This window comes from Apodemus sylvaticus, chromosome 2 (genome assembly GCF_947179515.1).
Source record: "Apodemus sylvaticus chromosome 2, mApoSyl1.1, whole genome shotgun sequence".
Taxonomy (NCBI): Eukaryota; Metazoa; Chordata; class Mammalia; order Rodentia; family Muridae; genus Apodemus; species Apodemus sylvaticus.
The window spans coordinates 45914983-45942176 of NC_067473.1; the positions used below are offsets into that span (position 1 = coordinate 45914983).

The 27194-nt window shown below is 41.2% G+C and overlaps 1 protein-coding gene across 4 annotated transcripts in view; it reads left to right on the forward strand.

Annotated features, from left to right (window-relative positions):
- Cped1 (cadherin like and PC-esterase domain containing 1) overlaps positions 1 to 27194 on the forward strand; it is a 266183-nt gene that overhangs the window by 105118 nt on the left and 133871 nt on the right. For all 4 annotated transcript variants that reach the window (XM_052173296.1, XM_052173293.1, XM_052173294.1 and 1 more), the window contains one exon: positions 3114 to 3282. In XM_052173296.1, the coding sequence (XP_052029256.1) occupies positions 3114 to 3282 (169 nt within the window). The remainder of the gene's footprint in view (positions 1 to 3113; positions 3283 to 27194) is intronic.

Below are 27194 nucleotides of genomic sequence, written 5' to 3' on the forward strand. Positions count from 1 at the left end.
CAATAGCCACAAACAATATAAAGTATCTTGGGGTGACTCTTACCAAACATGTGAAAGATCTGTATGACAAGAATTTCAAGACTCTGAAGAAGGAAATGGAAGAAGACCTCAAAAAATGGGAAAACCTCCCATGCTCATGGATCGGTAGAATCAATATAGTTAAAATGGCCATTTTGCCAAAAGCAAGCTACAGATTCAATGCAATACCCATCAAAATCCCAACTCAATTCTTCACAGAGTTAGAAAGAGCAATTATCAAATTCATCTGGAACAACAAAAAACCCAGGATAGCTAAAACTATTCTCAGCAACAAAAGAAAATCTGGGGGAATCAGTATCCCTGACCTCAAGCAATACTACAGAGCAATAGTGTTAAAAACTGCATGGTATTGGTACAGTGACAGGCAGGAGGATCAATGGAACAGGATTGAAGATCCAGAAATGAACCCACACACCTATGGCCACTTGATCCTTGACAAAGAGGCTGAAAACATCCAATGGAAAAAAGGTAGCCTTTTTAACAAATGGTGCTGGTTCAACTGGAGGTCAGCATGCAGAAGAATGCGAATTGATCCATCCTTGTCTCCTTGTACTAAGCTCAACTCCAAATGGATCAAGGACCTCCACATAAAGCCAGACACTCTGAAGCTAATAGAAAATAAACTGGGGAAGACCCTGGAGGACATCGGTACAGGGAGAAAGTTTCTGAACAGAACACCAATAGCATATGCTCTAAGAGCAAGAATTGACAAATGGGACCTCATAAGGTTACAGAGTTTCTGTAAGGCAAAGGACACCATTAAGAGGACAGATCGGCAACCAACAAATTGGGAAAAGATCTTCACCAATCCTACATCAGATAGAGGGTGAATATCCAATATATATAAAGAACTCAAGAAGTTAGACTCCAGAAAACCAAACAACCCTCTTAAAAAGTGGGGTACAGAGTTAAACAAAGAATTCTCACCTGAAGAACTTCGGATGGCGGAGAAGCATCTTAAAAAATGCTCAACTTCATTAGTCATCAAGGGTCACATTCTTAAAGGAAACAGACTCTCCCTTTCCATAAGCCATCGATGATCAACAACTCCTCAGTTAGGGGCGGGGCTTGTTAGACCCTCCCTGCCTCATGGAGGACGGTTGAATGGCTTGATCTTGCGCAGGTCTAGTGATGGCAGAACCAGCTGCTGGGAAGTCATGAAAGCATCAGGTTCAGTCTGGTCCACCCTGACCTTCGGCTCTTACAGTCCTTCACTTTCCTCTTCTGTGAGATAGGGATAATATAGATGTCCTGAGACCCGCTGACCCTTATCTTCTGCACTGTGACAAGTTGTGAGTTTCTGCATCAACTACTCTCCGCTGTACAGAGAAACTTCTCTGGTGACATCCGAGAGCTCTGCTGATCTATGGATACAGGGATAGGAGTTTAGAGAGCAGTTTGATACTCCGTCCATTTAACAAAATATTAGCAGATTCCTGGCCAGATGCACAGTAGTAGACATCCATTTCCTCCTGTGGAACATGCCTAAGTCCAAGCGAAAGGTGGTTGCTTACCAGTAGTAACATTTATGCCACTACTGCGCTTATGGGTACATTTTGCCATCCAGGCCATTATGGTAGTTCACAGTGATCACTACTGGGTAGGACAGTTGATGATGTTCCCCTGCCCCCGGAACCTACACATACCCCTTTCCAGCACAACAAATGCTGGCCCGCTGGGAAAGAAGCTTCCTGGTTGGCACCAACTTGATTCCTCCATATCCTGTGACCAAAGTGTGTGGTGCCATTAGCAATGGAATCTTACCATCAGGTCCTGGTAGGCAATCAAGCACAAGGGCAGTAGCTTGTGTTATTTGGGAGATCTCCGAGACACTCCTGACTGACTACTTTAGGGTGGCATCCCACAATGCACTGGGCTTGTATTTCATAATCTATGACTTCTGGGAAGAGCATCATACACTGCATAATTCTGATTAAGCTCTTATATGGAAAGTGTACACATATATGAAGTTTATAAAACAGTGGCTTTCCCATTTGGTTTATTTTGAACCTCGTTAGTGTTGGTTATCCCTCCCTGGCCTCCTCCTGTGCCCTTCTCTCCGAAACTTTTCCCACTTTAACCTCCCTCCACATTTCCCCTTTCTCTTCCGTATCACCCCTGTTCTACTATCCACCCCCCTCCTGTAAGTTCTTTCTTTCTTCTCTTCATCAATGGTCCCGTCTGCTTTCCCAAATTCTACAGATTCCAGGTAAAGAATTTTAGAATGTGTATAGATCGCAGGGGGAAACATAATTTAATTATGTCATTCAACACATAAATGAGTTTGCCTCGTCTACTTGTATAATTACTAGATAATGTTTCAGCATTATCTAGTACTTTTGAGAAACTATATGTAGCTTCTGCATAATATTTTAAATTCCCTAGTTTTCATAAGCACAAGCTACATTATTATTGACTAGGATTAGATTTGTGACATAGAAGCATGGTACAGAAATACAAATAATTTTACATTTTGGTACGATTTATGACAGAAGTGTGTTTGCTTCATAACGAAACAAGAAACAAGTATTGCTTATTGCTTTCTTTACATTTGGCCTTTAAGTTGGCCTTTAATTATGAGGAACGAGTGGTGTTTGTTACGTAGATATGAAGTAGTTGGGGAAGTATTCAAGCGTATTCTTGATGGCCTGTCTACTGTTAAATAATTCAATGTTTGCTCAAACAGAAGACAGCATCTAAGAAAGCACGAGAGGAGGAGAATTTCTCACCTAAGTTCATGCATTCACTTCTGCTCAAAAGCCCCATGAATCCGAAGTCACAGAGTGTGACTAAATTAATTTTCAGAAATCTTTAAACATTATAGTAAGTACTGTTTTCCTTGGGGGTGGGGTGGGATTGTTTGATTCAGTTTTCCAGTAGAAAGAACTCTACCCATTGATGGAGCATCTTTGTGCTCGTGCACCCCCTGGTGGCGAGAGAAAAATCCACAGCTGCAATTGTTTCCGGAAACCCACTAACCAAGGGGGATGGGAGGAATTTACCAAGCTTTATCATTCGCCCATTGCCTACTCAATTTTAAATGCAGCGCTATGATATATATTTTTTTTTTGTAGGAATCGGACTACAGTTGTTGCTCCGCGTGAAGCAATCTTCAGAGCAGAAGAGCTATCTGCGATTCTTAAGGCATATGTGTTGGTGACCTCCTTAAGGCCTTTGCGTGCCTTCATTCATTCAACGGGCACGGTATGGAGCCCACCAAAGAAGAAACGCTTCACTGTCAAGGTAAAGATCCTACAGAAGCTGTCGTTTCGCTCAGTACGCTGAAGTAAAATGGGTTGGGCAGCCATTCTCCCACCTTTATGGCTATCAAATCCCTTTGAACAAAGATTGCATCTTTTTTATTGCTGCAAGCCGACATTTTCACTTAGTACATGCAGGTTCAAAATGAGCTGGAAATAGCTTCATTCACAAAGGATCCTTTTTTTCTTTTTTCTTTTCTTTTTTTCCCCACTCTCCTCTACCTACCATTCTGAGTTCAGTTCTTTTACCCAGCTTCTGTTTTTCCCGGCTTCCCATTTATTTAAGAAAAAAATATAGTCAGTGTAACAAATGAAAATATAATTTCGCCTTTACGCTTTCTGCTTCATCGTTAGGAAGTTCAATGATTGTTTCATTATATCAGTCAATACTGACAGTATCAGCTGTATGAGAAGAAACTCTGCAAAGCATGCCTGGCATTGCAAGCGGTGGTATCAAAGAAAATGAGGGTGTTTGCAGGAAGAGCTTACTAATATCGCCAAAAAAAAGTTGAGTTATAAGGGGAAATTCAAGTTAAATTGGTTCAAATTAAGTTCTCTGCAAACACATTGGTTAGAACTTTGATTTTGCAAGAATCTTTGTTCAGAGTGTCGACAGGAAAGAACTGGAAAGAAACCAGAGGAAGGCACGGTGCCTTCCATGGTCTTGAGGTTCAAAAGTGACTGGATGGTTTCTTTTTCTGAATTTGCCTTGTGTTGATTGCATTCTGAACTCTGAGCAGTGTTCCAGTAACAAAATGACACTTTAATTGTTCATTTAAACATTGTAATAAAAAAGCTCTGACCTGGTAACAGAGATAGGTATCCTATAGCCCTAGAAGCAGTTTGCCTTCTAAGGAAGCAGGACTGATGGCCCGAATCCTTAAAGTTGCCATCTTTAACCTCGAAATAGTCATTGGAACTCAACTCTACACACTTCAATGTTTCTCAGTGAATGTTGAGAGAGTGGAGTCCGACCTGATTTATTTCGAATTGTCTTCCTCGTGTCTTCCCAGTAGCTACTCACACCACAACGATCCCCATTCCCTCCTTTCTATTGATCTAAATTAAACATGACTGCTGATTTAGAGCCATTGTGACCTAAAAGTATTTGTGACTTCATTCGGTTTAACTGGAGAGTGGAAACCGAGCAGAGACAGATGAGAATCACAATCTTCAAATCATGTTACACTGTTCACAAATTCCACAAATATTAAGCCCAGACCAGGAAAGTCAGGGGTGTGGCTCTGCCTGAGGTCAAAGGCCTGAGAACCAGTGCTAACTCCAGAAGGCAGCTGATAAGTGGCACGGGTCAGTAAGAACATGCAGACAGCTTTGGGGCTTTATTCCTCCTGTCCTATCTTGTGGTTAGGATATATTCCTTTTACTTCATCAAAACCATAGTTCATCATTTTTCATTGTAGGGCACAAATATGCTGTAACCTTGAAAGTTATTCTTAATACATGAACTATTGAGCTGGCTTAACATATGTAGTAGTGTTTATTGTCTTATCATAATAGTTACTATTTTAACTATTGATTTTGAGATGAAACCTCAGTCTAACTTATGATCCTCCTGCATGAACTTCTAGAAGGCTGGGATAGCAGGCCTCCGCCATACCAGGCTGTTCAACGCTCCTGTTCATTTTTATGTTCATTTGTGTATGTGTAGGGGGGCATGCATTTGCCAACATATATATCTAGAGTTCAGAGGACAACTTTGAGGAGCTGGTTATCCCCTTCTACTGGGACATGAGCTCCAGGAGTGGAACTCAGACTCTCAGTGTCTGTATCTGACAGGCCATACTGTTGGTCCTATAATTTGATGATGATGATGATATATTAGTGTGTGTGTGTGTGTGTGTGTGTGTGTGTGTGTTAGGGGTCCATATTTGATAGGGTCAAAGAACAACTTTCATGAGTTGTCTCCCTCTACAGTGATCAAGCTCAGGCTCAGTGGCCAGTGTCTTTGCCTGCTGAGCTATTAATCTGTTCCTTCATGTGCTTTTGGGAAGAGTTTGCTTCCAGGACAGTTCTTTAGTCTTATCTTCTAAATCTGTACCTATAACACATGCCGGTGCCCTGTAAGTTTTCCTTACTTCTATTAATGTCTTGCTGCATTTCCTCTTATGACCGTGGGTGGTGATTTCTCTGTTTCGTTGGGTCTCCATCTTTGATTCTTCCCTGGCGTATGTTAATCAGGTTCTAGTAAGTGCAGTTTTACTGTATGGCGTGTATTTCTCAGCTTGCTACATTTCAGCAAGGTGTCTGTGCTTTCGTGTGTTCTCTCCGTCCTTGTCTTTGCTGCCTTCCGTGGATTCATGTATTCCGCTTGGGATAGTATTTGGGAAAGAGCAGTCTGTGTGAGGAGAGGTGAGGAGGGAAAATACTAGGCCCTAAAGAATCACTTCGATTCTCCGAGATGAGGTGACTCCAGTCATTTGCCGGTTCTGAATTTTACTGCCCCAGCCAATTTTTTTAGATTCAGAGAAGCCCTGACAGGAAGCACATTGTGAATATCATTATGTAATCCAAGATTATGAAGGTGGTGTTTTGATTAAGAATGACTTATGTCTTAGTTAGGGATTTACTGCTGTGGACAGACACCATGACCAAGGCAACTGTTACAAGGACAACATTCAGTTGAGACTGACTTACAACCTCAGAGGTTCAGTCCATTGTCATCAAGGTGGGGACATCACAGTGTCCAGGCAGGCACGGTGCAGGAGGAACTGAGGGTTCTACATCTTCATCTGAAGGCTGCTAGCAGAATACTGACTTCCAGGCAGCTAGGATGAGGCTTAAAGCCCACACCCACAGTGACACACCTATTCCAACAGGGCCACACCTTCTAATAGTGCCACTGTCTGGGCCAAACCTATACAAACCATCACAGCCTCCATAGGCTCATGTGTTTGATGCTTGGTCCCCAGTTGGTAGAACTGGTTGGGAAAGATTATGAGGTGTGACCTTGTTGGAGGAGGTGTGTCACTAAGGGGGACTTTGAAGTTCTAAAACCCACACCAGGCCCAGTCTTTCTCTATCTGCCTGCTGCCTGTAGATCGTGATGTAAGATCTCAGTTACTGCTCAGACACCATGCCTGCCTGTCCCCATTCTCCTCTAGCATGACAAATATGGACTAACCCTCTGAAACTCCGAGCAAACCCCCATGTAAATGCTTTCCTTTATAAGTTGCCTTGGCCATAGTGTCCCTTCACAGCAATAGAACACTAAAACAGCGAAGGTTGGGATTTGAGAGTTAATAGGGTTAAAATATAAAATATATATGAAATTAAATTTCATAATGTGTGTGTGTGTGTGTGTATATATATATATATATATATTATAAAAAAATAAAGTAAATATAGAAGAAGGCCACATATCTCAACCGCTCACTTGAGCGGGACCTTCTCCTTAAGTCCTGGTTCTTGAACTCAGCATCCTTCAGAAGGGAGCATGATGGGAAAATGCATAGCAACGGGAACAAAACACACAGCAGAGGTAGGGGGAGTCTGCGTCCTTTCCTTTCCCTGATGCTCTCATGTGGCCTCCAGCCACTCCCTCATGCGTGTGTTGGCTTGCTTCCCTGTTCATGGCTGCCCCAGGCCCAGCCAGCTCAACATTGCCTTCAGAATGCCTTTGGCACAAGCTTCGGAATCTCTGTCTTCCGTTACCAAACCCATCCCTCACTGTCTTTTTATCTACGCTAGTTAAACCTTTTTGACCAAGATCTTAATTTTCCCAGTAATTTTCTTCTTTTCTGCTTACAAAAGAGGCCAGTCCACCCACTGCAGTAGAAGTGACCCCAGATAAGTTTTCTGCCATAGTTTTTTGCCTTCATTTGCATTTTCTCCTTCTTCCCTTTTCTTCTGGCATCTTTGGGATGGGCGTGAGCCGAGACTGTGGCACAGGAAAACACACAGCTCTTGAAGGATTCTTTCTGTTCTTTGGATTTATCTTTTAAAAGACCTTGCCGATTACCCCTAAGATACTGTTATCTGCTCTTAGATGGAGGTAGAATGGCTTCCTGGACTAACATGCAGAAGGTGACTGCTTCCTTAGTAGGTCAACTTTATGCTCGACAGCACAGAGTTCAGAAGACAAGGGTGGTGTTTATTTACTCTTCAACTGATGTACTTACGTTTCACAACCAAAGGTCATCCACATCTGTCTGATCGATTTTTTTTTTATTCTGTAAAATACTATTTCCTTCTGGTATTTTAAGATGTGTAAATGCACAGAAGTCTCTTCATGCCGATGTAGAGAACAAAATGTGAGCAAACTTCTTGAAGACTAACCATGTTACATCAGAGTGCTGATATACTTTGTCCTTAAATTTCATAATGTGTGTGTGTGTGTGTATGTGTGCGCGTGCGCGCGTGCGCGTGTGCTCCAGTAACTAATGAATCCTACATTCAGAGGCAGAATTACTTAGTTAGACCAGCAGTGATTTATTCCCTATTCAGTGAGGTAGGCCCAGTAAACTGGTTAGCAGGGGCGGTGTGTAGGACATCCTGGCAGCTAACCTAAATACAAAAGCAGTAAGAGATAAGACTGTGAGCTCATTTATTTCCAATTAGGCCTGCGGCTGAGAAGCCTTATCTGTGAACACTCCAGGAGCAGATGGAAAAGTACCAAGGCTAGAGAAATAATAAAACGTATTAACTGAACTTAAAAAAAAAAGTCTCTTTAGGATGAATATATTTAAAAAACTTAAGTGAAGTGTTAAGTAATTCAGAGGACTCTCACACCCACAAGGGGTAGGTAGAAAGAAAATGAGGAGCAGGAAAATGCAGCTGCAGCACCCACTCGCTGTGTCTTCTCATGTGAATTTAAACAATCAGATCCGCCGCTGTTATGGCATTATTATACTTTGAATAGGTTCAACATTATGCGATACTTTATTCAAAAATCTCTTGCTCCCTTTCTTCAAAGCGTCCAGGGACTTGAGTGGAATCTTTCACGGACTTTCTAACTGTTACTTTTAGTTAGATGCATCCACGGCTGTCTTCACACACAAATCACACAGATTAACTGTGAGAAATGTCATAAATTTAGACTTGGTTCTCAGAATAAAAAAAAGTCATGAGTTATCCCTTTATTCACTGTAAATCACGAAATCAGGAGCCACCCAGCAGAGAGAAATCTCTGACGTCTGTAACTTTTTTATGAGGCTGGGAGATTCTTTACACCTGTGATTGTAGTTGGCGGTTTTGATGAAAATGTAATGTAAGGTGATTTGTGCCTTTAGGCAGGAAGCTTGTCAGAGCCTTATTTTTGTCCAGTTGAAGCATAACCTACATGAAGTCACTGATCAGCTATCATATATTTGATACCAGACATAAATTTATTTGACATATGGTATGTCAAGTATGAATTTCTAAGGAGCGAGCCCTCACATATAATCACCTTCTGATGCATTCATCTTTGTGGAATGGAATTAAAGTTCATTTAGAATTTTCTGACTGTGTGAAGAAATTGCTTGAGTCTACTTTACTCCCGACTGCTCGAAGGGCAGCCACTCTGCTTTGCCGTGGTATAAACTGGATGAGCCAATGACTCCTGGGTGGTAATTCCCTTTCCAGTAAAGGCACTAGATGGCTGCCGTCATCCAGATTCCTGGACACTGATTTACAAGGTGAACATCTGAGGGCTGTGGACATTTCTCAAGTGAGAATCATCAATGGAAATCAAAGTTAAAGCAAGCAACTGTGACAACTCACTGGCTGGGAATCGCTGACCCTCGTTTGGGGGATCTGTTTTTCGTGTCTTGCTCCTTGTGTATCAATGAACTGTGCAAAGTGTGTAAAGAGGAGAGCCCAGAACTTAGCAAAGACACATAGATCCCTTATGTCTTTTTCCATTTGGGAGTATGACACAATCACTGGGTTGGAGTTAGCCTCATTTATGCACCTGGCTTTGATAATGCCAGGTGAGACAGCCAATGTAATCCCAGAGTAAAAAGGAGCAATGTCTTTGGAAATAGTAATAAAGCTACACTACGGCTTCAACCGTAACAAGTGTTCTTCTCTGGTGTTCGTTTTTTATGTCGGAGACTGCAGGCTGTGGAGCAGACCTTGTAAAAGGCATTCACTGAGCATCTGCTCCCTCAGTAGGCCTGAGAGATTTATGTCATCGGTAGGGAGAATGTGAATAAAAGTCTGCTCCCAAGAGTTTGTAAAATGAGTTGATGTATTACTTAGCCAATACGTGCTTGGGCTCCCTTTAAAACGCACCATGGGTTCATGTTAAGTCTGGTTTTCTGTAAGTAGAAATCATAGATAATACGCATTAAGCAAATAGGAATGATGCTCAAGGAGAAAATAACTAATAGCCGTAAAAAAACCTTATCTAATCATCTCACAACAGTGACATTATTATTATTTCAAATGTGTGTTTGCTATAGAAAAAAATAATTGGTTTACAACTGCATATGATTTTAGAGTGCATGAATTCAAAATAATTGATGCTGTTGATGGTAATTTTATTTTCTCGGAAGCGTTTTTACCCATTAATTCATTTCCAACCTTATTCCACAAAAGATTTGTCAGATAATTTTGAAGGCTCATTAATTCTTAAGATTGATCTTAAATTATTCTCCTAATAGGAAGAAAATGATGCATTAATCGTGGCTTATTTTTTTTTTCAGTCAATTGTGGTAATTTTATCATATGACCCTCAACTTTAGGAAGGCAAACCCTGAGTCTATGGCTGTCTGTGGGAAACACACACAATGGTCCATGGACTCTCAGAGTGTTATTACAGCTAAAACCCTCGTTTGAATTAACGGTACCTGTCAACAGTGTAGTGGTGGCTTGAATGACATGTCCTCCATAGGCTCAGGTATTTGAGTACTTGCTCTTTAATTGGTGGTGCTGTTTGAATAGATTTAAGATGCATGGCTTTGCTGGATGAAGCAGGTCACTGAGGGGGTGGGGTGGAGTGAGGTAGGGGTTGCTTGAGTTTGAGGTTTCAGAAGCCATGCTCCATTCCCAGTTCACTCTCTGCTTCCTGTTTGTGGTTGAAGACAACAGCTCTCAGCTTGCTGCTCTAGCCAGAGTGACCGTTTGCTGTTGCGTTTGCCAACCGTTATGGTGATGGACTCTTCTCTGGAACCGTAAGCCCGAATAAATCCCTCCTTCTATACGTTAACTTGGTCATGGTGCTTTATTGCAGCAGTAGAAAAGTAAATTCACAAGTGATACTAACCTTAAAACCTCTGATTTGGGAGAACATGATTTAAGAGTTGACTCCATCACAAAAAAATAATGTGATTAATTTACAGGTATTTTATTAATTTCCACAGATTATCTGTGCAGAATGAATGTCATCAACTGACAGTTATAATGAACTGGTAATATTTTAGTATGCTTTCCAGTGCTGTTAACACTGCAGCCTGGGTATGTTATAAAATTAATCATGGCTCGAAGACCTAGTTTAAGATTGTGGGATAATCATCTTGTTGGAAGTCCTAAGATAAACAGAACATGTGGTGTAAGCCTGTGTGTGTGTGTATGTGTGCACCTCTATATGCACATCCAGTTTTAAAATTCGCTCCCTCATTTCTGTTTTAGAAACTTTATTTTTAATATATGTGTGTGTGTTTGTGTGTGTGTGTGTGTGTGTGTGTGTGTATCATATGTGTACATTGCCCATAGAGAGATCAGAAGAGGACACTGGATCCTTTAAAAGTGGAGCTACAGATGGTTGTGAGTCAGTATACGGGTGTTAGAATCTGAACTTGGCCCTCTTCAAGAGCAACAAGGGTTCTGAATCACTGGGACGTCTGCAGTCTTGTCAGTCCTGTTCCTATAAGTCATCCATGAACAAGCATAGGGCCCCTGTCCTATGACTGTCTCTAATCCTGACTGCATTCTCAATGCAGTCCTCCTAAACATGGTGGAATCCTTCTCCAGGCAACTAAACCAGCAGTGGCTTCCAATGCTATACTGTATGCTATAATGAAACTGTAACAGGTATGTGTGCCTTTAGTGTTCTGTGTGAAGGTTAAATACGTACATAATGTCGAATAGTGACAACAGAAATGTAAACCCATGAATCCCAGCCCTAATTAATAAATTTGCTAATTATTTATTACTAGCAAATATTGCTCCCTTTAAGGCTAGAGAGTTAGTGATATGTGAAAATATGGAGGTGAGTTAACATGCATGGATTCAGTGTGAAGTGAGGTGAGATAGGAGAATTCCTTCTGGGCGTTTGGGAGATGGGAAAGGAGCTCTCTTGTAGTACATTGGATGTATGTGATCCCATGCCTACACAACTTCTCTGCTCTCTTGTTTTATACCAAGCCTAAGCTAATGTGGTCTCAGGGTGAGACAAAGTTCCAGAAGAAGGGACAAATAGCAAGTGTTACTCTCCTACACTAGAGCCTGTGGACTTCCCAGAGGCTCTGGACAACTCTTTCCTCTTTCTAGCATAAGAACGGCATTCTGATTTCTGTTGTGCCTATGTGGCCATATTTCTATATAAGATAAACCAGCCTTGTCATAAGAGGAGAGGCCTAATCTAAACAGTGTTCTGGAGCATTCAAGGCATTCAGAAAGGGAAAATACTGTTTAATTTCTGAAACATCTTAATGCCTTCAACAGTTATCTTAAATTCATTTTTTACTCATACATAAAAATGTGAAAAGTACACATACTCTGAGGGTGCCGTGTATGTGAATATCCTATTATTATGTTTAAAGAGTAAAAATGGCCACCTTTCCCAAATGGCCATGACTCTTATGATGAGGCTTTCCAAAAATAGGTTTTAAAACTTGGTTTTGTTCTTTGAGTTGGGGGTCTTATCAGTAGCTGGCTGGCTTGGAATCGAGGCAGGTTTTCTACATCATCTTCCAAGTTCAGGTGTTGCAGGCAGGTGTGAGGCACCACACTTGACTCAAAATCTATCTTCTTGCACTTTAAATGTGCAATGCATTGTGGGGTGTCTGTAGCCAGGGTACTGTGCAGCTGCTCCCTCAAGATTCCTGTTGCTCCCTACAATTTAGTGCCTTGGTTGGTCTCTTATCATCTCTTCTCCGCCCTTTCCAGTCTCCAAACTGGAACTGGCTAGTCCAGAAAGATGCTCCGAGTTGGAAGAGCTGCAATTCTTTCCTCACTTCCCTCCTTCAAGTAAAAATTGCTAAAGTGGTTTTCCGGTGATACATCCAGGAACTGGGCAAAGCTGTCTGCAGACGTCCTGGGAATCCCACTTCGATGTTGGCACCTGGAACACGTTTAGACATATAATTTATAAATATCTACCCCTGCACATTGACCGCAAGGCTGACCCAGGCTTTCTATCATTGTGCTAATTTTAAATAGTGTCTGCTGATGGGAAATAGATGGAGACATTTAAAAAAAATCAAACAGCGTCAATAAAGAAGCAGGTGAAAAAGACAAAAAATTTACTTGGTTAAATATGCTTGAAATCCCCAAGAAAAGAGATTTTAAATTCTTCTTCACTTAAGTAGTAAGCAAACTCTTAGTTCGTGATTAGCCTAACATTCAACCAAACATTGGGAACTTTGGAATAGGGATGCCATCCCCTCAAACTTTGGAAAAGACTCAGTAGTAGTAAAAAAAATATTTTATCCCTTTACAGAGTGATAGGTGAATACAAAGTAACATTGAGAACAATGGAGGTCCACCAGACCTGATTGCTTTAGCGCTTAATTGTTACAGAAAATGTTCTGACTCAGAGAGGAACACAAATCAGTTTTACATTTTAACTTAAGGTACAGAAACAAAATGTTTCCACTAGTACATTTGAAGCTTAGTCAGTGTTTCCCTTTTAAAAACTTTTCTATTAGCAGTTTCCCTTATTTCTTGATATCTGCCTCAGAGGCTGTGACAAATCCTAAATGTAAAATACCTTCAAATGTGCCAAGTAGGTAAAACCGCTTTGCCTGCTCAAAGAAGCCAGACTTTTGTTCCCTTCAAGAGAAAATCTGACTTGCATTTGTCTTGTGTGATTTATGCATTGTAAGCTTAAAATGAAATACAGTCATTTCCCTTCCATATATTAAAATGTGGTTTCACATTTGGAAGCCACAGTTATCTTTTGTCACCAAGGAAACTGGCATAGTTACAGGATGCAAAGAAAATTACTACATTGCCCCCAAGTGGTCTCTTCCGGTGTTGCATAAATAGTCTGAGCTGTCTAATAGAGAAGGAATACAAGCCACCAACACTTAGGCAGCGAAATTTGGCCTTTTTTCCCCATTGTGTCTTACATCTTTGTTGTCAAGGTGTTATTTGATGATTGTCTGTAGCTATTGCAGTAGGACGGCCATATTGTTAAGTATAGATGCTGGATGATGCTAATTCCTCAGTGCGATTTAAGTTGCCTAGGCCACAAAATTATTCAGCCTGGTTTCAGAATCTGTCAATCCTTGGACATTCTTTTCCCATTTAAGAATGTTTTGTAGCACACAAAACTTTTAGAAATCGCTATTGAGTTCATAATGGCTTTCAGTGTGAACATGTGAGACTGCTACTCCTCTTCTTTTGTGCTACATTTTTGGTTTCTGTTAGGATTGTTGATTCTGCTAACCTGGAAGCCATTGCCTTATTTAGATGAGCTAATACTGTGGTATAGAACTAAAAGTATGCCTTTTCTTTCTCTTAGCACTCAAGGCAGAGCTGGGCTGTCTCTCAGGGTTCTGCACGCATGGTCAGAGCTGCATTCTGTACCAATAATAACACAAAGGCACACTTCCTTGCTTTGTTCCTTGTCTCTCGATGGGCATCAGCTTGTAAAAAAGAAACCACCTTGACTGGCATGCCTCCCTAACCCTCTGACCCTCTGTGTCACACAGTGGTTCTATCTGTCTTATCTATCTATCTATCTATCTATCTATCCATCCATCCATCCATCCATCCATCCATCCACCCACCCACCCATCCATCCTTCCTTCCTTCCTTCCATCCATCCATCCATCCTTCCATCCATCCACCCCCTATCTATCTATCTATCTATCCATCCATCTCTCCCCAAAGCCTCTGCAGTCAGTTCTTATGACTCTATGAAATGCGTACTTAAATTTGGAGAAAGAGACCACACACAGAGGGGATTCCTGGTGCCCTTGCCACGTGAACCCATTTGCAGCCTGGCTCCCTACGTCTCAGCTTCCTGACTCCTGGTGTCTAGTCTTCCGGCATCCAGCAGTTCCAGGCATTGGAGCCTGCTTCTTTCGGAAGGTCTATTCCAAGCTAATGCTTTCATAGAAATTGCTATTGCACCAGCTCCTACCAGAATCTTTTCCCAGGTAGATTTGGAGGGTGAGAAATGAATGCCAGGTCCTCCCCGTGTTTGGTTGCCTGGTTCTTCGCCAGGATGATTTTTATATTCAAGTCACAGAGCCAATCATTATCTAAACTCAGAAGTCACAAAAGAAAAACATTATGCTAAAGAAACACATTTCATCTTACTTTGCTGTAAAGGTAAGAAGAAATGTGATTTAAAATATGAATAGGCCAGTGATGACTCCTTTCAGACTGAATAATAAACAAATATTTGATTGCAGTCTAACCCAAAGAGAGAGAAAAATGTACCACTAGTCTGAAAGCTGAAAGGTTGGATATGTAGGCTAGAAAAAAAATCCTAAAGTTCTCTTTGTAGAGAACTGGGAAGGGCTGTAAGGTAGAAAACTAGCTTTATGATCAGTTTGGTCATAGTTAAGTGTTTCATCCTCAATTAACAGATTAAAGATGTGTGAAATAATAATAGTGTTCATATGGATTAAGCCAATCTTTAGAAAATCCCCTTTGACATACTCCTTGGGATCTCCTACGGGCTACACGTGATGCTAGGCTCCAGTGACTTAGTATAAAATGTCTGCTTTTGTTGCATTTATTCTTGTACATATTGATGGACATAAATGTAAAAATACTTATATTTAAACAAATAAATTACAGATTTTTTGATAGCACTAAGAATGAAACAGACATATAAGGAGTAATTAATAATTGCGTTATTCAGTGTATGAGAGGTAAAAATAGATCTTCCTAAATAGCATCTAGACTGTTGAAAGCAAGTGTCTTTTAAGATTTGGGATAAAAACACTCCCAGCAAAGTGACAATCCAAAGCGTCTAGGTAGGAGAGAGTTGGCATATTCTCAGAACACTGCAAACACTGAGTGCACATGGACGCTGCAGAGAAAAGACTCTAGTCACACTAGTCTCATAGTCAAGGGATGTATCTAGCCCCTCCCCCAATCTGGGAGATGGCAGTGCACTGGGACTGCATCTTTTGACACCCACACTGCTGATGTGTGCAGAACAGACTAGGCAGGATGCTGAGTAGAGGCAGAGAAACCTTGAAACCTTTTATAGGCCAGTGTGATGAGATGCTGAGAGTTCAGAGCATGTGGTCTGACAGAGAGGTAAGAACATATTTTGGAGGTAGAAACAAATTAGCCTGGTGTGGTGGCACATGCCTTTAATAGTGGCCCACCCTGGTGGAAGAGGCAGATGAATCTCTGTGGGATCTCTGAGAGTTCAAGGCCAGCCTGGTCCAAAAAGCAAGTTCTAAGACAGCCAGGGCTGTTACATGGAGAAACTCTATCTGGATGAAGAGAAGAGAAGAGAAGAGAAGAGAAGAGAAGAGAAGAGAAGAGAAGAGAAGAGAAGAGAAGAGAAGAGAAGAGAAGAGAAGGGAAGGGAAGGGAAGGGAAGGGAAGGGAAGGGAAGGGAAGGGAAGGGAAGGGAAGGGAAGGGAAGGGAAGGGAAGGGAAGGGAAGGGAGGGGAGGGGAGGGGAGGGGAGGGGAGGGGAGGGGAGGGGAGAGAGGGGAGAGGAGAGGAGAGGAGAGGAGAGGAGAAAGAGAAGAGAAGAGAAGAGAGGAGACTTGGTGTCAGGATTAGAAAGAGGACAGAAAGAGACATGATGTATGAGGTGTCTTCACAATCATTTGAGCTATGATGACATTTACTGAGATACCAAATTGTGGAGGCATCACATGGGATGAAGGCATGATTATTCCATTACATTCCTCTCTAATCATTACTTATACCATACTCCCAAACACAAATTGAAATCTAGAGATGGAAGAGAGAAGCTATTGACCGATGTGTCATTATCATCTACGCCCGAGAGTCTCTCTTCCATCTCTTGTATTCTGTTGGTGATGCTTGCATCTCTAGCTCCTGATCTCTTTTCAAGGATTTCCATCTTCAGGGTTACGTCCATTTGTGATTTCTTTATTGCTTCTATTTACATTTTTAGATCTTGGATCATTTTGTTCAATTCCTTCACCTGTTCAGGTGTTATTTTCCTTTATAACTTTAAGGGATTCATTTGTTTCTTCTTTAAGGGCTTCTATCTGTTTGCAAGCATTTTTCTGTATTTATTTAAGAGAGTTATTTATATCCTCCTTAAAGGTCTCTAGCACCTACATGAGATGGGATTTTGGGTCAGAATCTTGCTCTCCAAGTGCGTTAGGATATCCAGGGCTTCCTGTAGTGGAGAACTGGGTTCTGATGATTCTAGATTACATTGGCTTCTGTTGCTGATGCTCTTGCATTTGCCTTTTGACATCTGGTTATCTCTAGTGTTAACTGGCCTGGGTGTCTCAGACTGGAGCAAGCTTCTTTGAAGACAGGTAGATCTGTGTGACTTGGGTTAGAAAACGCCTCCGGGAGTCAGGCAGTGCTGCCTCTGGTTAGGGCAGGCCTCCTGTGTTCCTGGTTAGGGCAGACATCCTAAGAGACAGGTAGGCTATGGGGTGGGCATGGGGGCAGGCATGATGGTCTGCCACCAGTTCACATGGAGGTGCAAACAAGAAGAGGGATGATGCCCAGGAAGAGCAGGATGCATCCCAGGTCTTCTGGTCCTGTGGGGGTCTAGCTGTCATGGGTATTGGGGTGGGGGTCTCATTTGTGTTCCTGATTATGGTAGAACCCCTGGGAGAAAGGTAGGCTGTTGTGGGGCAAGGAAATCTAGAGAAAATATACAGCTTTTGTCATTTTGAATTTGGCCTATGTTTTGTAATATAATGATTTCCAGTTCTGTTCAATTCTCTGAAGGTGTTATGTTTTAATTTTTCTTTACAACTGAAATTAATCTATGGTGTACTTGTGCCATATTCCTTTCCCACCCATCTGTGGTAGTCATCTAGGCTGCTTATGTTTTTGAGCTATTGTAAATAGTGTGGTGGTAAACATGAATGCTTCTTGGAACATTGAGAAGAGGAAGGGAACCAGGGGAGAGGGAGCAGATAGAGCAAGAGGTCCAAGGAGGATACTGGGAGAGAGGAACAAAGATGGAGAAAGTATTTACAAAGCTGGCAAAATGGAACTCACTACTTTGTTATGCTAGCTTAAAATTTTAGTAAAACAAATATAGTTAAAGAAACTGTGGGGAAGAAGTGTGAGGGATGAAGTAGGAGATGGAAGCTGATTCAGTACACAGTCGGCTTTCTCTCACAAACATCCACTGCTTATCTTGATTGCAGCTTGGTCACTGGTCTCTGTGGAGAGCTGCCAGTTGCCCAGCTAGATGGTGTAGCCTGGCCTCACTCACAGACCTGGCTATTTGTGTGTTTGTCACAGTCATGAGGATAACTTGGTTCTATGTCTCCCATCAACCATCATAATAGTCATGGCAGTTTTATTTAGTAGCAGTGCACAGCTTCTTAAGAATAGCTAGAGAACAGGCCTTAAAAATCAAGCTTTTTGTAAGATGTTAGTTTTTATGGCTGAATTCTTACTACATACACAATCTCTGAAGATATATCTATGCCCCAACCCTAAAATCTGTGAATTTAGACAAAGTATCTTGGAAGATGTACTAAGTTAATTTTTTCATTATTGTTCTATTTCTGTGAAGGGACACCATGACCAAGGAAATTTATAGGGAAAGCCTTTAGTGCTGGGGTTGATCTGAGTGAGTCCATGATCATCATAGTGGGGCATATGGCACTGGAGCCCTAGCTGAGAGCTTTCATTTTCTCCACAGGTAGGGGTGACGGGAGGACTGGCATGGGATTTTCAGGCCTTGGCAACCAGTGGCATACCTCCAACAAGGCCACATGTCTAAATCCTTCCCAAAACAGTTCCACCAACTAGGGACCAATAATTGAAATATAGAAGACTATGGTGACCATCCTAGATTTCATAGCAGGCCCCTGATCCAGTGATAGATGACCTTACAGGACAAAATTTAAGAGAGATGACTGAAACAGAAGAGGAAGAGATATAGAAGGAGAAAAGGTCACAGAAACTGAGCAAGAGATGAGAGATGAGACCTTTGTATTCAAGGGAATGTCAACAGCCACCGGAAGCTGGCATGGGAGATCAACACATTGTTGTCTCCTGGGGCCTTAGCAGGAAATGTGGTTCCCGGGACACCCTGATGGCAGGATTTTAGCTTCTGGAACTGTAAGAGAATAGGTTTTCCTATGCCATGTCACCAGAATATAAGAAATCTGTCACAAAAGTCATACAAAGTGAGTTTTGTGTTTTCTCATTAGGGTATTTTATCATCAGCCTTGACAAGCTAAAACACAAATGTGATACTAAGGAAATACTTAAATTAGATGTGAAAGACCATGAGAGAAGAGGGGAAGGGTATTCTCACTGATGACTTCTCTACTAGAAAAGGTTGCTTGTCTAATGGCTGTATAGCTTCAACACGTAAGAGACAGAAAAACAATTCTCTCATAAGCACTGGTAGGGAAGCAACACACCTATCTAATTCTTCAGGCTTGCATGAGATATTTACCTTTTATTGTGAAGTCAAAAGCAACTCAGAGGAAAGCAATATTGACTATTTCCATAACCACCCGAGGCTAATCCAACATACTTATTTTCCAGAATCATTCAGTGAATGACTAATAGGTGCTGGCACCATGGACAAGGACTCACAAAAGAAATGCTATCTGCAGTGGCAGAGAAAAAAAAATACATATTTATAAATAACTGCAGCATGGGACAGAATGCAATAAACAACTCAGAGTTTCTGGCACAGGAAAGAGTATCGGGAGTTGTTCAGCATGGGTGAAACTGGGTAGACTTCAGAGTAGGTGATATTTCAGCTCCATTGCCAGAATGTGTGGGAGGCGGTTCTTTAGTGGTGGGAGGGAAAGTCTACTCACTGGCAGTACAGCATTGAGGGCATGGGCTTGGGGGGGGGGGCGGGTGATCTCTTGCTCCCAGCCCCCACCCTTGCTACTCCTCAAGGTCCCGGAAGTGAACACATTTCCTCCAGGGCTGTTTTTTAATTAAGGTGCACAACAGCTCAAAACCAGCCAGCGACCAGAACCATAAGCCAGTCTTTCTTCCTTTTTCAAAATTAATTATTTTATTTATTTAGAGTTCAAATGTTGTTCCCCTCCCCCCCACCCCGCCCCTTCCCAGCAGTCTTTCTTTCTTCCTTTAAGGTGATCTTCTCCGGTATTTTGTTTCAGCAACAGAAAAGCTAAGGAAGGAAATGGGGAAGGAGTTTGGAGGGAAAGCAGGAAAAAAAAAAAGATCGAAACCCTAAAAACTTGAGCCTTGAGGAATGTAATATCCTAAAACAGTTGTCACTTCGTAGCGTGCTGCTGAATCTGATTGCTTAAATTGCCCCATCGGAGACTTTGACGCACCTGGGAGGAGGTGTGTGTTTCTACCTTCTCCAAAGGATGAAGAGACGGAAGATACATGATTCAGTGGAGAGGAGCCAGCTAATAAATGTCAGTTAGGATTAGACTCCGATCTCCAGTGAACAGAACGTCTTAATCAGTCCTTGGCAGCTCGAGGTTCTAAGCGCGCATTCGGAGCCAGAGGCAAAGCGCTCAAAGTGTTCAAGTTGACTCCTCACACAAGTTCCGTGCTTACCAAGTCATTTATGGCAAAGCTGATTTTCAGCATTTCAGTAAAATAAATGCTCGTGTAACAGCTTTCAAACTTTGTGGAAAACAAAGTGGAGAACCCTAGAAGAATTCTTCCCTGAGATTTCTTTTCAACTGTTTTATGTTGTTGCTCTAACTACAGTGAAATAGGCGCATACAAGAGACGTTTCGTTACGTCAGAGGACTTACAATTGCAATTAGTGCAACCGTGTGTAAATAGAAGGCTTTGGCTCTCTGTCACACGATTGGCAGTGGAATATCCACTTAGGCTTCATGGATTTAAAAAATGTTTTAAAAAATAGCTATTACTATTTTGTTTTCACATTTTTGTTTAAAAGCACTTTGTGGTACCAAGGGTAGAAGGTTATACTGTAACTGCTGGGTCTCCTGTCTTCTATGAAATGAAGGAAGACATTGTGGTTCAAGTTCATCTTCATAGAGATGACTCAGTAGCAATGGGGAAGACAATATATGTTGTCAAAGACTAGAAGTCAGCCCTCAGTTACCGCTATATAGCATTGCATTCACCAGATATAAAACTGTCAACTTTAAAATGGTGACTGATAACTAAATGCTCATTTAAAATACCGTGTGTGAAATACTGAATTCTGTTTATGTGAGAGAGCTGTAATTGGCTGAAGTGATGCCTATGAGATAGCAGGGGGCTGTCATGAAGCTAATGTGGATTCAGGGCTATAACATGGCAGCACTGAAGCTTGGACCAATTGCTGTATCATTTACTTTGTTGTACCAGGAGGAACCATTATTTTTTATTTTTATTATTTTAAATTTTATGCATAGATGTTTGTGCGCTCAAGTGCGTGCACACAGGAGCATGCATGTACAAGTGGATACGCAAGTGTGTGTACTCTTGGAGGGCAGAGGCATCAGATCCCCCTGGATGTGGGTCTACCGGTAGTTGTGAGCTGCACAGCATGCTGGGAACTGAACTTGGGCCCTCTCCAAAAGCAGTATCCTCCCTCGACCAGTTAGACATCTTTTCAGCCCCCAGAACCCATTATATTTCTTTATAATGAATATTTTTCCTTCCTTCTGTATTTGACCATGAGACTTGATGAGATCTAAATTAGACCATCAGCATTGAATGTCTAAAACATACAAAAGGATAGTTTCCTTTGGACTTCCTTACACTTTATAGACATTTGAGATAGGAATGTTGTGTATGGATGTGGCCTAAGCACTTGTTTGTGTGCATCTGCATAAATGTGTGTGGGAACTCGTGTGCGCACACGTGCTTTGGAGCCTAGCTTAGTTTTTGAGACAAGTTTTCCCACTTGAACCTGGTGCTCACTGATTTATTTACACTGGGTTGGCCGGTGAACTCCAGGGATCTGCTTATCTCTATTCCCCTAGTGCTGGGGTCACAGACATGCACCCCAATTCAAACATTTAAGTGGGTCCTAAAGATTTTGATGTAGACCCAAATGCTTGCACAGCAGGTTCTATACCACCAAACAATCTCCTTCACCTTTCCTATGTATCCTATTTGCAAATTTGTAAACCACCCATCACAATTTAATATATGCTATATAAATTAAGTATCAGTATCATATTGAGATAATAATAAAAGATGAAAAGTTTTGCAAATGAGCTGTTGGACCCTACTGAAGCTTAAAGAAGGGTTGTGTTTTAAAGTCATTGGAAAGAGAGGTGACCTTCTTGAACAATGGCATTTATGTAAAGAAACTATGTATGTAGGGCTATACATAGTTCAATGATATAACCTTTATAACGTTAGTTTTTGCTCTTTACGGTGAAATCTCTCTGCTCCTTTATATCCTGCTGAGAAAGTTTGGAAGGAATGGTGAAGGAAGCCAGGCAGTTCTCTGAGATGGTTGAATACAATGCAATCAAGGTTTTGCCATTCAGAGCCAATAGTTAATTTTTTATGCTTTTCTTGGTCCCTTTAGATCCCTGCCTTCTGGTTGTTTCCAGTTCTCTCACATTCTTTTGGGAGAATTCAAGATGTTTAGGTGGGAAACTGCTTCAATCATGCAGAATCTGTATCCTGGTGTTCTAAGCTTAGCATGTGTATCACAGCGTCGGGTTATAACGAAGTGTAAGTTAATAAAATGATTTATGTCATCTCAAGCATAGAACTCATCCTACTGTTTAAGCTTCTGATTTAGCTTCAGAGACTGTGCAAAAAAGTATCCTAGTTTTAGTCCACCTTATTCAGTTCTCCCACAGTTTACCTTAAAGTAAGCCATTTTCAACAAACTAAAACTAGTGACAAGACTTTTTATATTCTTAAATCATTTGATTTAACAAGAGGATTCCCCGCCCCCCTTGATCCAGGCAATTTAAGTTGTTAAAAAGTTCTCTTCCCCCCCCCCCCCAAAAGGTGATTTAAATGCATGAATTACTCAATAGTTGAAATGATCTTTTAGAATGTAGTTGAAAAGGCACGTGTTTTGAAAAGCATGGCGATTTCAGACTGTCCACTTCCCATGGAAGTAAAAAGGCAGATGCTCACCCTGTGTATTTCCAGGTCTGCCCATATCCTGAGAGTGGAGGATGGTGGAGGGTATGAGGATAGACATCACATGCAAGCTCTGCAGCACAGCAGACTTGCTGTGACACTATGGTGGTTAATGACATTTGCCTCTTTGGCTTCAGACTCATGACTGGAATTCTTCACCACAAGTTTCTGCCTCTATAAAACTGAGATACATCTGGTTATCCAATGCCATGTGTATTGGATGCTAAAAGCTTGAACTTTCTGGGAAGGTATTTCTGAGCCAGGTTCTTATTTCTGGCATAGGCTTTAATCTTTAAGAGAAAAAGAAAATCTAGCATTTACTTAGCCTTAGTATTTTGATGGAGAATGTTCTATAGTGAAAAGTATTCACCTATAATCCCTCACCCCTATATAAGGTTCTTGTCTTAATGCTTTACTAAAATTCCCAGCAAAAGTAACTTAAGGAAGAAAGGGTTTCTTTGAGCTCACAGGTGGGAGGGGAGTGAGGTCCGTCTTGGCTGACAAGGTCTGGTGGCAGGAGAGGGAGGTGGTGGTCATATTGTTACCACAGTCAGAGAGCAGAGAGCAGTGCCTGCTGGAGCTTGGCCTAGTTTCTTATTCTTCTCTGCTGTGATAGTGAAAGTGGATCTTCTCACCTCTACTGACCTAATGCAGTGACCACATACACACAGGCCAATTGGCATGCGTCTATGCTTACTCTAGAGCAGTGGTCCTCAATCTTGCTAGTGCTGCAAGCCTTTAATGTGATTCCTCGTATTGTGATGACCCCAATCATAAAATTAATTCATTGATACCTCAGAACTATAATTTTGCTACCGTTATGGATTATAATATAAATATTTTTGGAGATTGAGGTTTGTCAAAGGGGTCATTGAGAATCACTGTTCTACAAAAAAACTCCACTAGAGATCTCCTACAGCTGATAAACAACTTCAACAAAGTGGCTGGTTATAAAATCAACTCAAACAAATCAGTTGCCTTCCTATACTCAAAGGATAAGCAGGCTGAGAAAGAAATGACACCCTTCACAATAGCCACAAACAATATAAAGTATCTTAGTGTGACTCTAACCAAACAAATAAAAGATCTGTATGAGAAGAACATCAGGTCTCTGAAGAAGGCAATTGAAGAAGACCTCAGAAAATGGAAAAATCTTCCATGATCGTGGATTGGCAGGATTAATATAGTTAAAATGGCCGTCTTGCCAAAAGCAATATACAGATTCAACACAATTCCCATCAAAATACAACTCAGTTCTTCACAGAGTTAGAAAAAAACAATTCTCAAATTCATCTGGAAAAACAAAAAACCCAGGATAGCTAAAACTATTCTCAACAGTAAAAGAACTTCTGGGGGAATCAGTATCCCAGACCTCAAGCAATACTACAGAGAAATAGTGTTTAAAACTGCATGGTATTGGCACAGTGACAGGCAAGTGGACCAATGGAATAGAATTGAAGACCCAGAAATGAATCCACACACCTATGGTCACTTGATTTTTGACAAAGGAGCTGAAAACATCCAGTGGAAAAAAAAGATTGCCTTTTCAACAAATGGTGCTGGTTCAACTGGAGGTCAGTGTGCAGGAGAATGCGAATTGATCCATTCTTATCTCCTTGTACTACGCTCATCTCCAAGTGGATCAAGGACCTCCACATAAAACCAGACACACTGAAACTAATATAAAAGAAACTGGGGAAGACCCTTGAGGACATGGGCACAGGGGAAAAGTTCCTGAACAGAACACCAATAGCTTATGCTCTAAGATCAAGAACTGACAAATGGGACCTCATAAAATTACAAATCAAAACGATCCTGAAATTTCACCTTACACCAATCAGAATGGCTAAGGTCAAAAATTCAGGAGACAGCAGGTGTTGGTGAGGATGTGGAGAAAGAGGAACACCCCTCCACTGCTAGTGGGATTGTAAGATGGTACAACCACTATGGAAATCAGTCTGGCGTTTCCTCAGAAAACTGGACATGACACTGGAGGACCCTGCTATACCTCTCCTGGGCATATACCCAGAGTATTTCCCGGCATGCAATAAGGACACATGCTCCGCTATGTTCATAGCAGCCTTATTCATAATAGCCAGAAGCTGGAAAGAACCCAGATGTCCCTCAGTGGAGGAATGGATACAGAAAATGTGGTATATTTACACAGTCAAATACTCAGTAAATAAAAACAATGAATTCATGAAATTTTTAGGCAAATGGTTGGAACTGAAAGATATCATCCTAAGCGAGGTAACCTAATCACAAAAGAATACACATGGAATGCAGTCACTGATAAGTGGATATTAATTAGCCCAGAAGCTCTGAATACCCAAGACACAATTAGCATATCAAATGACTCCCATGATCCAGTATTGTAGGGGAGTACCAGGACAGAGAAATGGGAGGGGGGTGATTGGAGAATGGGTGGAGAGAAGAGGACTTATGGGACATATGGGGAGGGGGGAACCGGGAAAGGGGAAAGCATTTGGAATGTAAACAAAGAATTTAGAAAATAAAAAATAATAATAATAAAATAAAAAATGCAAAAAAAAAGAGAGAGAGAATCACTGTTCTAGGGCCTATCAAGGTGACCATGAGTAGCAACCTTTACTCCTGCCCCTACAAAAAAAATTAAATATGGTGTCTGTTAGAGAAAGTAAAAAAGGTGCTAACAATTTGGTAATGAATACTTGACAACAGAAATCACTTTCTTTTCTTTTCTTTTTTATTAAGTATTTATTTATTTCCTCTCCCTCCTCTCCTCCCATCCACCTAGCCTCCCCTTCCTCCTCAGAAAAGGGGAGTCCTCCCATACATAGCAACCAGCCTTAGCATATCAAGTTGCAGTAAGGCTAAGGGCATCTTCTTCTATTGAGGCTAGACAAGGCAGCCCAGTTACGGGAGAGGACCCGATGTCAGGCAATGTAGTCAGAGAAGGCCCTGGTTCCACTTTAGGAGCCCCATATGAAGAGCCAGCTACACAGCTGTTACATATCTGCAGAGGGCCCAGGCCAGTCCCACGCATGCTCCCTGGTTGGCGGCTCTGTTTCCATGAGCCTCTTTGGGCCCAGGTTGGTTGGTTCTGCAGATTCCCCATGTTGTCCTTGACCCTTCTGGCTCCTTCAGCCCTCCCTCCCCTCTTCTACAGGATTCCCCAAGCTCCACTTAATGTTTGGCTGTGAGTCTCTGCATCAGCAGAAAATACTTTCAATTATTTATTTTTAATAAAATCTCCTATGTCATGATAAGTCACTATGTAATTAAAAAAAAAAAAAAACCCCAAGGTCTCACAATGTAGCTCTAGCTGGCCTAAAACACTAAGAGTAGACCAGGCTGGCCATGAAGTCAGAGACCTGCCTACCCCTGACTCCCATATTCAGGGACTAAAATTATTTTTAATATTCTTTATGGGGAATTCAAAGTATTTTCATGCTGCTTTAGGTAAACTCTTAGTTGTGTATCTATGTATCTATGTGATAAAGTTTTACCCACATTTCTGTTAAAATATTATTAGTACTGATCCTGAATTTATACTGTTTTGATAAGAAGAAATGTACTTCAGATGGAATATGAGTTAATTCAATAAAAAGAAATATATTAATCTGAAAGGTGTATTTCCAATATGATTTTACTTTTTAGAACATATGCCTGCATCAGAACTCTTCGGAATGTATGCTTGGGATTTTTGTTTTCACTTTTATTCCTATGGCTTAAAACCATATGATCATTGGAATTTCAAAAATCTCAACGTATAGGCATATTTTTAATTGAGAATTATAGAACAATCAAAACTATTTTGTATATGAAATATATCACTGTAAATTTCTGAACTACTTGAATTACTTTAGATACATTTTCAGGATTCTGCAAAACAAATTGGTTGGATGAAAATCAGAGATGCTTACTGAGCCTCAAAAGCCAAAATAATCATGTCCAGGAAGATCAATAAACTTAAATTCTACCTGCATTAAAAAAAATGTCAAATGCATCTTATTCCCACTTTCACTTAGACAAAGAGGCAGGGAGCTTAGGTCCTGTGTATTTAATTGAATGCCCTTAACTCTACCAGTGTGGGAGTCGAGTGTGAATCTTAAGGGCTTTTTTGTTTTCTTTTGTGTTTTCCTTTAGAGTGCTGACAAATACCTGAAACCCTCATGCCTTAAACCTTATTTTACCTCATTTGTTTTCTCTTCTGGGTTGTTCTTTCCAACATGTAAGCTTTCTGTGTACTATTTCACACCCTTGTCAAATAACAAAAAGGCTGAGATCGTGAGGACCCAACCCAGAGACGGGAACTGTTTGTGCTGTTTGCAGGGACTGATCAGTGGAGTGAGGGAAGAATGAAGGAGGTTTGGGTTTATTTTGTTTCATTTTGAAAAGTCCTGACCATTTAAGCCTAGCGGCACTCCTTTGGACCTTGGTGACAGAAATTACCTGTTGTTAAGATAGGCTATAAAATGGCCAAGAGGCTTGCATTTCTTTTCCACTGTGTTGATTTGCACAATAATATAATGCAGTAGTAACCTTTTTATGTGTCCAGTTCAATAATGTTAACATC